General features: G+C 41.8%; 1 protein-coding gene across 1 annotated transcript in view; it reads left to right on the forward strand.

Moving 5' to 3' along the window:
• The window catches only part of LOC135054898 (pendrin-like), a 172,479-nt gene extending 161,793 nt beyond the window's left edge, over positions 1–10,686 (forward strand). Inside the window, exon 20 of the mRNA XM_063958356.1 lies at positions 10,494–10,686. Within this exon, the coding sequence (XP_063814426.1) occupies positions 10,494–10,517 (24 nt within the window). The 3' untranslated portion in view covers positions 10,518–10,686. The remainder of the gene's footprint in view (positions 1–10,493) is intronic.
• The last annotated feature ends 1,224 nt before the right edge of the window (positions 10,687–11,910 follow it).

An 11,910-nucleotide genomic window follows, 5' to 3' on the forward strand; every position in this document is an offset into this window, starting at 1 on the left:
GCAAACATTTGCCTTGGGGCCTAACATATATATGGTTATACCCCTGGACCTGCTCATTGTATTGTGATATAAAAAGAGAAGATTGATAAGATCTGAGATGAAATGGTATGCTCTTCGGCAGCCAGTGACCTGCTCCGTTCTTTACCTGAACCCTCTGGAACTCTTTCTTCATTTGATCCCACAAATGAAGATGAAGTATCATCACTCTTCTCATCCTGCTTCTCTACTACCTCTCCTCTTGATCCTTTACCCTCACAAATAAGTAAAGCTCTGTCTCTGGTGCTCATCCCTACCTTAACTAACATCTGTAATCTCTCTCTCTCTACTGGTATTTTTCCTTCACTCTTCAAGCATGCAGTGATTACTCCCATTTAAAAAAAAAAAAAAATTCTGACCCTAATGCTCTGTCAAACTACCGCCCTATCGCTCAGCTCCCTTGTCTCTCTAAGCTACTTGAGAGACTTGCCTACACTCGACTCACACTTTCTTAACTCATACAATTTGTTGGACCCACTTCAGTCAGGCTTCCGTTCCCAACATTCCACAGAGACAGCACTGACTAAAGTGGTTAATGATTTGGTCACTACGAAGTCTAAAGGCCATTACTCACTACTTATTCTTCTAGATCTATCTGCTGCATTTGACACTGTAGACCACTCTCTTCTCATACAGACACTACAATCCCTAGGTCTTAAAGACACAGCCCTTTCTTGTAACATAGTAACATAGTATCTAAGGTTGAAAAAAGATAATTGTCCATCGGGTTCAACCTATTTGTGGTCTCCTATGCACGATTATTTTGTATAAAATTTTGACTGAAGTTGCTGACTGCCGTTCCGATTAACCCCTCTTTTTTATAATAACCATAGTGCGTGACTATGCCCCGTAACCCTGGATATCCTTATCCATTAGGAATTTATCTAACCCATTCTTAAAGGTGTTGACTGAGTTGGCCATTACAACTCCCTCAGGCAGGGAATTCCAAACACGTATCGTCCTTACCGTAAAAAAGCCTTTACGCCGTATTGTGTGGAATCTCCTCTCCTCTAACCTGAGCGAGTGTCCACGAGTTCTCTGTGTTGATATAACCAAAAACAGGTCCTGCGCAAGATCTGTATATTGTCCCCTTGTATATTTGTAAATGTTGATCATGTCCCCTCTTAATCTCCTCTTTTCCAGTGTAAACATGCCTAGTCTTGCAAGCCTTTCCTCGTATTCCAGCATCTCCATAGCCTTAATTAGTTTGGTCGCCCGCCTTTGAACCTTTTCCTGCTCCAGGATATCCTTTTTGTAGTAAGGTGTCCAGAATTGTACACAGTATTCAAGGTGTGGCCTCACAAGTGATTTATATTACTGGGAGTATAATACTCTCGTCCCTAGCATCAATTCCCCGTTTTATGCATCTAATATCTTATTAGCCTTCTTTGCTGCAGTCCTACTTTGGGTACTACTGCTTAGTTTGCTATCTATGAGGACAGCTAAGTCCTTTTCCAGTACAGAATCCCCTAATTTTACCCCATTTAGTAGGTAGGTGTTATTTTTGTTCTTGTTACCACAGTGCATTACCTTACACTTGTCTGTATTGAAGCGCATTCTCCATTTCACTGCCCAAGCTTCTAATTTAACTAAGTCATTCTGAAGCGACTCAGCATCCCCCTCTGCATTTATAACTTTACACAATTTGGTATCATCTGCAAAAATTGACACCATGCTCTCTAGACCTTCTGTTAGGTCGTTAATGAAAATATTGAACAATAGCGGTCCTAATACTGAGCCTTGCGGCACACCATTTAGCACTTCAGTCCAGGTTGAAAAAGATCCATTAACCACAACGCGCTGCTCCCTATTATCTAACCAGTTTTTGACCCAAGTGCATATTGTGCTTCCTAGCCCTGATTCTTGTAGCTTGTAGATAAGTCTCATGTGTGGTACAGTATCGAACGCTTTGGCAAAATCTAAAAAGATTACATCCACCTCTTTATCCTGATCTAGGTTTGAGCTTACTATTTCATAAAAGCCAAGTAAGTTGGTTTGACAGAATCTGTCCTTCATAAACCCATGTTGATTCCTTTTAATGACCTTATTGACTTCAAGGAACTTCTGAATACTATCTCTTAGAATACCTTCCAATACTTTCCCCACTATAGATGTAAGACTAACTGGTCTATAATTACCTGGTTCAGCTTTACTTCCCTTTTTCAATATAGGCACTACTTCCGCTATACGCCAGTCTTTGGGAACCATACCTGATATTACTGAATCCTTAAAGATCAAAAATAGCGGTTTTGCAAGTTCAGAATGAAGCTCCATTAGAACCTTTGGGTGAATACCATCGGAACCTGGTGACTTATTAATCTTTAAATGTTTTAATCGGTCACAGACTACTTCCTCGCTTAAATAAGTGCCTATCAGTGGGATATTCTCATTATTGAGATTATATGTTAGTCCCTGAATCGGGTCCTCTCTAGTAAATACTGTTGAAAAAAACTCATTTAGTGTGTCCGCTATGTCATTATCATTTTTGCTTAAGACTCCCAACTTGTCTTTTAAAGGGCCTATACTCTCCTTCTTTAATCTCTTGCTATTAATGTATTTAAATAATTTTTTGGGATTCGCTTTGCTTTCCTTTGCTACTAGTTTTTCAGTTTCTACTTTAGCCGCTCTTATTTCCTTTTTGCATATTTTGTTACATTCCTTATAGTGCTGAAATGACTCTGCTTGCCCGTCAGATTTCTATTTTTTAAATGCTCGCCTTTTCTTGCCCATAAGTTCCTTAATCTTTTTGTTAAGCCACATCAGTTTAAGGTTTTTATTCCTTTTTTTGCTGCTCGTAGGAATAAATTTGAGTGTATTTTTAGCTAGCAGGAATTTTAGTACCTCCCATTTCTCCGTAGTATTTTTTCCCAAAAACAAACCTTCCCATTCAATATCCCTGAAAAATACCCTCATCTTTTCAAAATTTGCTTTGCTAAAGTTTAGAGTCCTAGTTGAGCCAGTATAGGGCTGTTTATGGAAACTGATATGGAATGTGACCATATTGTGGTCGCTGTTTCCTATGGGTTCCCCTACTATAATACCTGATACCAAATCCCCATTGTTTGTTAATACCAGGTCTAAGATAGCATTGTACCTAGTTGGTTCCTCAATTAGTTGGACTAAGTAGTTATCATTAAGTGTGTTTAAAAACATATTGCCCCTAGCAGTATCACTTGAATCGTTTTTCCAGTTTATCTCTGGATAGTTAAAATCTCCCATCACTACTATGTCTCCTACTCCTGCTGCTCTTTCAATTTGCTTTAGTAACAATTCCTCATCAGATATGTTGATACCAGGCGGCCTATAGCATACACCCAATACTAACTTTTTTATTCCTTTTTCCCCGCATGCAATTTCTACCCATAATGTCTTGACAGTGTCTACAGTCCCCTCCTGAATATCTTCCCGTATATCAGGTTTTAAAAACGGCTTTACGTAAAGACACACCCCTCCACCCTTTTTATTTAGTCTGTCTCTCCTAAACAGTGTATAGCCCTCTAGATTGACTGTCCAACCATGAGATTCGTCCCACCAAGTTTCAGTAATGCCTATAATATCATACTGTTTGCTTGCTGCAAGTTTTTCTAGTTCACCCTTTTTACCAGTAATGCTTCTGGCGTTTAGATACATACAACTAAGATAAGTATTTTCCCTTGCATTAGGGACATCTTTCACCTTATGTAGCAATGATGACCTGTAATCGTCATTGGTTAGTGCTTTGGTAAAATCTCTTTTAGTACCCATGTTAGTAACCTTACCGCCTGCTCTTACCCTCCCCCCAACTTCTCCCCCATTTCGTTTACTACCGCCATCCCCACTATTCTCACTGCATGACCCGTAGTTTCTAGCTAAACCCTCCCCCCAGGCTCCTAGTTTAAAATCTCCTCAAACCTTCTAACCATCCTTTCCCCCAGCACCGCTGCCCCCTCCTCAGTCAGGTGCAATCCGTCACGACAAAAGAGATGGCGCCTGAATGAGAAGTCCGCCCAGTGTTCCAGGAACACAAACCCCTCCTTCCTGCACCAATCCCTAAGACACACATTTACCTCCCTAATCTCCCTCTGCCTCCCTGGACTAGCACGTGGCACAGGTAATAATTCCGAGAATATTACCTTAGATGTCCTTGCCTTCAGTTTCTTTCCTAAGTCCCTATAGTCTTTCTTAAGGACATCCCACCTTCCGCTAACTTTGTCATTGGTGCCAACGTGCACCAAGACCGCCGGGTCTTTCCCAGCCCCTCCCAACAATCTATCTACCCGGTCCGCGATGTGCCGTACCCGAGCACCCGGGAGACAACAGACTGTACAGCGATCACGGTCCCGGTAGCAGATTGCCCTATCTGCCTTCCTGATGATAGAATCCCCTACCACCACAATCTGACTAGGTACCTCACTATCTTTTATCCCAACCGCGCCAGAGGGACCACTCCTCTGGATGCTAGAGGGAGCAGTCTCCTCCGGCACCGTCATTTCTTCACTATCATCCTCCGATTCCTCGTCCAGTCGGGCAAATTTGTTCGGGTTTGATAGTTCGGAGATGTCGAGCCTCCCCCTCTTTTTCTTCCTTCTAACTGTGACCCAGCTGGCTACCTGATCATCATCCTCTTCTACCAGTGACCCCTCCTGCAACTCCTCCACCGTTTTGTCTAAACTTTGCTCAAGATTGTGAATCTCCCTCAGTCGCGTAACGGTTTGCTCTAGATCAGTTACCTGGGCTTCCAGGGCAACCGTTCGCACACACCTCGTGCAGATGTAATCACACTGGGCCGCTTAGCTCCAGGTGTGCATACATCTTGCACGACATGCACTGAGTGAGGTCCCCAATCACAGCCCCTCCCATATTGTTTGTAAGGTCTAACTCCCTGTTACTCTCAAAGAAAAAGCAGCAAAAATAAAAGACAAACAATCTCACTTATACAATAATTAAGCTGGCTTATACTTATCTATCTTTGTGCGGTTCTTGGTCCTTCACTTTTATGCAGCCGTAGTACTCTCTCCTGCGGCACCTATACTCCACTTAGCAGTTGCAGTTGTAGCTCACTGCACCTCCTTTTCACTCGGCTTCCAGCTCCTGCTAAAAAAAAAAAATGCCCCTCACACGCGCACGATCACAGCCCCTCTGCTACTCCAAGTAAGAGACCCTCTCACTCACTCACAAGGTCAGCCCCATGCAGCCTCACCAGAAGTTTAATGGTACTGCAAATATGTGTGTTCCTGATTGTGTATTATAAAACTCACCTTTTTCTGTATTCTAACTCACCTTTTGCGGTTACCAACTCACACTTACAAATCTAAGCAGCACTTTAAAATACAAGCCCTTACAAAGTGCAAGCTCCAAAGAGTCTAATCACTGATTATATAGGCTCAGTCAGCTGCTTTAGTCAGCCCCTCCTCCTCCTGATTACTCACACCTGATTCAACCCCCTCCCTCTGGCTTTTCACCTCACTTTTTTTTTTACCCTCCAAAAAAATTAAAAAATAAATAAATAAATAAAACCCAGCACAGATACAAACACAAAAAAACAGTATAGATACAAACAATCAGATTCAGATTAACTCCCTCTGGCTTTTCACCTCACACTTTTTTTTCCCTCCAAAAAAAAACCCAGTACAGATACAAACACACAAAAAAAAACAGTATAGATACAAACAATCAGATTCAGATTAACTTTCTCTCACAATATTACTATCCCTATATGGATAGACAGAGAATAATCAGAACTCACCTTTTGCGGTTACCAACTCACACTTACAAATCCAAGCAGCACTTTAAAATACAAGCCTTACAAAGAGCAAGCTCCATAGAGTCTAATCACTGATTATATAGGCTCAGCCAGCTGCTTTAGTCAGCCCCTCCTCCTCCTGATTACTCACACCTGATTCAACCCCCTCCCTCTGGCTTTTCACCTCCCTTTTTTTTCCCTCCAAAAAAATAAATAAATAAATAAAACCCAGTACAGATACAAACACAAAAAAACAGTATAGATACAAACAATCAGATTCAGATTAACTCCCTCTGGCTTTTCACCTCACACTTTTTTTTCCCCCTCCAAAAAAATAAATAAATAAATAAATAAAACCCAGTACAGATACAAACACAAAAAAAAACAGTATAGATACAAACAATCAGATTCAGATTAACTTTCTCTCACAATATTACTATCCCTATATGGATAGACAGAGAATAATCAGAACTCACCTTTTGCGGTTACCAACTCACACTTACAAATTCAAGCAGCACTTTAAAATACAAGCCCTTCCTATCGTACCTATCTAATCGCTCGTTCAGTGTTCGCTTCTCTGAATCTACCTCCTCTTCGCTACCTCTTTCAGTTGGAGTACCGCAAAGCTCAGTCTTGGGTCCTCTGCTTTTCTCTATCTATACCTCATCTCTTGGTAAACTAATCAGCTCTTTTGGTTTTCAGTATCATCTGTACGCAGCTGATACTCAAATCTACCTATCCTCCCCTGACTTGTCCCTATCTGTACTGGACCATGTCACTGAATGCCTTTCTGCCATTTCATCCTGGATTACATCTCGCCACCTCAAACTGAATATTTCAAAGACAGAGTTAATTTCCACCGGCCAATAGTAGGTACCAACCTGATATCTCTATCACTGTTGAAAACTCGACTATCTACCCTACCCCACAAGCTCGCTGCCTAGGTGTCATCCTTGACTCTGATCTGTCCTTTGTTCCCCACATTCAATCTGTCTCAAGATCATGTTACATGCATCTAAAAAACATATTCAAAATACGAGCATACCTTACACAAGACACTGCTAAAACTCTAATCCACGCTGTCATTATCTCCCGCATTGATTATTGCAATAGTCTCCTAACTGGTCTTCCCAAAACTAGACTCTCACCACTACAATCCATTCTGAATGCAGCGGCGAGGCTTATCTTCCTCGCTAGACGTTCATCGTCTGCAGATCCACTCTGTCAGTCCCTCCATTGGTTACCTGTACTCTACTGCATTCAATTACTCACACACAAGGCCATTAACCAAACTACACCAACGTACATCACTTCGCTTATCACAAAATATCTCCCAACCCGACCTCTTCGCTCTTCACAAGACCTGCGTCTCTCATCCGCACTCATTACTCGCTCCCACTCACGACTGCAGGACTTTAATCGGGCTGCACCCACTCTGTGGAATGCCCTACCACGAACAATAAGACTCTCCTCTACTCTCCAAACCTTCAAGCGTTCCCTGAAAACTCACCTCTTTAGGCAAGCGTATCAAATTCCAGAACCGCCCACATAACTTTCATAAACCTTCCTATCAAATTGCATCCACTCTGTACAGTCCACACATATCCTCACATGTCTTCTCATTCTCTGCAATAGATAGGCATATGTACACAAGGAAAGGTGCTATTTCCCTATAGATTGTAAGCTTGCGAGCAGGGCCTTCCTATCTCTATGACTGTTATCACCCAGTTTGTTATTGTTATTTCAAATTGTAAAGCGCAACGGAATTTGCTGCGCTATATAAGAAACTGTTAATAAATAATAAATAAAATAAAATGAACTGTTACATAATATGAACTGGGACACTGTAATGTGGCACAATATGAAGTGGACGCACTGCAGTGTGGCATAATATGAACTTGGTGCACTGTATGGCATAATATGAACTTGGGATACTATGGATTAATTCAATTATATGCAATGAACTTGCACCCGCGAGTCATTACGGCAACAAGCACCTTACAGAGGGCCGAACCTGAACAAAAGTGCTCGCTGGCCCACAGGGCACCAAGCCATTTTGTGCGTATTCAGGCAGAAATCAGCCCATGAGTGGTGCGAGATTGGATGCCATTGTTCGCACACAATAGGATTTATCCTTATATGCATAATGTGAATTGTGGTTAATGTTCTGCATAATGTGTACTGGCAGCCCTACAATATGACATAATGTGAATTGTGGCATTACTATGGAGCATAAAATAAACTAGGGCACTCCTATGGGGCATAAATTAACATCCTACTATGGTTCAGAAAATTAACTAAGACACTACTATGGAGCATAAAATTAACATCTGCTGCAGTGCAATGTCTCTCTAGTGTCATTAGGACAGGGACCCCTTCAAAATGTTGCTATGGGCCCCACAAAGTTCTGGCTACGCCCCTGGCGCTGATGATCACAGCCACATACTGCCTCTAATTAATAGACAGCTGTACATTTTGTTTCTGATTCACTGCTGTCTGTGAATTAAAGGCAGCTCACTGCCGGTGTAACTGGCACTGTCAGAGTCTGCCTGACCGAGTGCCAACCTGAGGAAAGCACAAGGGGCAGGGGACCCTGTCACAGACAGAGCAGAGGCCACTGTGTTCCTGACCCCACCAAGGTACATACCTCCTGTTCTCTGCACCGTACAGGACATTGTGCTTGTACCCCAGTCACCCACTGCCTTTCACTGTCACCTACTGCCTCTCCCTGTCACCCACTGCCTCACCCTACATTCTACTGTCATCCTCTGCCTCCCCTTGCCTTCCCTTGTCACCCTCTGTCTCTCTATGTCAACCTCTGCCTCACCCTGCCTTACGCTGTCACCCTCTTCCTCTCCCTGACGCCCACTGTGGCATAGTGTTAACTTGGTATGACATGGAGGAGGGGGGGCCAAGTGATATATTTGCACCTGGGCCAACCACTCTCAAGTTCCGCCACTGCTAGCTTGTGACACCTTATCATGAGATGTGTGGGTGGTATGGGGGCATGATGGTACGATTCTCATGCCTAATGACAGGAAGCGCCCAGCCCCACCCCGAGTGTCCTGCTGCTTGACCATTCTGGAAGTCTTGGAGAGGATTTGGAATTTGGCAGTATGAATCAGAGGGGCCGGTGCTCCTAAAGCCCAAAGTACTTTCACAGCAGCGGTTGTGGTAGAAAATCCTGACATTCAGAATGTCAACACCAGAATTTTGGTATGGTCTGACTGGCGACATTCAAAATGTTGACATGGACAGAATATCGATATGACAAATGTTGACATGCAACATAGACACTAACATAATGTCAATATTGTGAATGTCGCCAATGGTTTTTTTAGTGTTAATTCTGAGTCTAACCCTAACTGCAGCCTAACCGTAACCCTCAGCACAGTTTAACCCTAACTGCAAGCAAACCCTAACTGCATCCTAACGGTGTCCCTCAGCACTGCCTAACTCTAACTGCAGCCAAGCCATAACCTTAACTGCAGCCTAACCCTCAGCGCAGCCTAACCTTAAACGCAGCAAACCCCTAACTGCAGCCTAACCATGGTGGTCATTCCGAGTTGTTCGCTCGTTGCCGATTTTCGCTATGCTGCGATTTGTTGCTAAATGCGCATGCGCTAAGTTATTTGACACAAAACTTAGTAGATTTGCTGGTGTTCCTGCAGCGCTTTTCAGTCGCACTGCTGATCGGTGAGTGATTGACAGGAAAGGGGCGTTTCTGGGTGGTAACTGAGCGTTTTTCGGGAGTGTGCTAAAAAACGCAGGAGTGTCAGGGAAAAACGCGGGAGTGTCTGGAGAAACGGGGGAGTGGCTGGCCGAATGCAGGGCGTGTTTGTGATATCAAACCAGGAACTAAACTGACCGAGCTGATCACAATCTAGGAGTAGGTCTGGAGCTACTCAGAAACTGCAAGAAAATATATAGTAGCAATTCTGCTAATCTTTCGTTCGCCATTCTGCTAAGCTAAGATACACTCCCAGAGGGCGGAGGCCTAGCATTTGCAATGCTGCTAAAAGCAGCTAGCGAGCAAACAACTCGGAATGACCACCCATAACCCTTAACACAGTTTAACTATAACTGCAGCCTAACCATAACTCTAATCGCAGCCTAAACTTAACTGCAGCCAAACCGTAACCCTAACTGCAGTATAACCGTAACTTTCAGCGCAGCCAAACCCTAACTGCACCCTAACCATAACCCTCAGTGCAGCCTAACCCTAATCGCAGTCTAACTGTAACCCTCAGCACAGCCTAACCTTAACTGCAGCCAAACCATAACCCTAGCTGCAGCCTAACCGTAACTTTCAGTGCAGCCTAACCCTAACTGCAGCCAAACTCTTTCTGAAGCCTAACCGTAACTCTCAGCACAGCCAAACCCTAACTGCAGCCTAACCATAACCCTCAGCACAGCCTAACTCTAAATGCAGCCAAACCCTAACCCTAGCTGCAGCCTGATCATAACTTTTGGTGTAGCCTAACCCTTACCGCAGCTAAACCCTAACTCTTTCTGCAGCCTAAAAGTAACTCTCAGCGCAGCCTAGCCCTAACCACAGCCACACCCTAACCCTAAAACTGGCTGTCGACATACTGGCAATGTCAACATTGGACATTCTGTATATGTTGATATTCAGGTCATTGTCGACATGCTGAACATATACCCACATCAGATGTCTGAATAAGCTCGCCATGTTGTCTGGGTGATAAGACTAATTGATTTGTTTACTTCACAGGCAATGAGAGCATTGGCATTCTGAAGAAAGCAAAGGATTCGTGGTTGATGATTAGAATTCGCATTTATCGGGAATATGCATCTATTACTATTCTCCCCTTCACCTTGTCATTAAAAATTAGACCTATCTGATAAATGAAACTGATTTAAAATTTTATTTTTGCCCTACATCCCTTATTTGCCTTATTTGCACTTCGGACACTTTACATTACAAACAGTTGTGGCCTTTCCACAAACTTGGCGTTGTCTATTGTGAATTATAAGGATATTGCAAGTCACTAAAGAGCTTTGGGACATAGTACATATACCCAGCATGAAAATCCAAGCGTCTGGTGCTACAGATTGCGTAGAAATATCTAATTGGAACTGAAAGATTAAATTACATCAGCAGAGCTAAACTGCACATTTTCCAATAAGAATAGAAAATATATAAAGCCCATATAAACAACATTGAATTATAATGTGTTTGCTCATCTGTAATCACTAATATTTGTATTTTTATCATTTAGAGCAGGGACTATACTGTACAATGCAATGGACACTGAATCAGTTAATATAACTATTATACACTTTTGATGAATGCACAAAAATGGGACTATCCCTAAATTACGATGACATAAATATCCAACTGTTCATCACTGAGATGATTACAGAATATAGTGTATGTAACCTATGCAGATAGCATTTATCCAAATCTATATATATATATATATATATATATATATATATATATAATAAGCATATTATATGTTGCAAAATTTTACTGACCAATTAGTGGCCCTCACAGACTTCATAGTCTGATTTTAATGGGATCTTAATCAAGAAGAGAAGAAAAATTATCAGTAAATGTCTGTCACTGGACATCACTGCTTGGCAAATTGATTAAATCCACACTGTAAAAGTAAGAAATTAATATATATTTACACAGATAAAATATCCAACAAACAATTGGGAAAATGAAGGAATTGGTCAAACAGAGCCAAAGTGTGGACCGTCTGTGGTTTCCATGACGACAACCAGAAGCCACAAATTCTATATGGAGATTACTAGAGTTCCAAAGCTAAGCACATTTCAAGCAGAGTACTTATTTCAACGGCTGATACAGGATTTGTATTACTGTACATGTGTCTTTAACAATATGAACCCTTTGGTTAACAAATGCAGGAGTGATTATAATAATGAAGAATAAAATAGATAATATATTCAATAAATTATTAAAAAGGAGGTATTTGTATATATGTACTTAGAATGTTATTAAAAGATATATTAATTATAATTGGCTTTATTCAAAGCAAGTTTATTATTGCTAATTTTATCAAGACATTTTGTTAAATAAAAAGAACTATAATATATTCTGCCTACAACTGACTCTGGTATGCATGGCAAGTCAATGGGGTTTTTAGTGGAATCAAGAAAAG

The sequence above is a fragment of the Pseudophryne corroboree genome, chromosome 3 (genome assembly GCF_028390025.1).
Source record: "Pseudophryne corroboree isolate aPseCor3 chromosome 3, aPseCor3.hap2, whole genome shotgun sequence".
NCBI lineage: Eukaryota > Metazoa > Chordata > Amphibia > Anura > Myobatrachidae > Pseudophryne > Pseudophryne corroboree.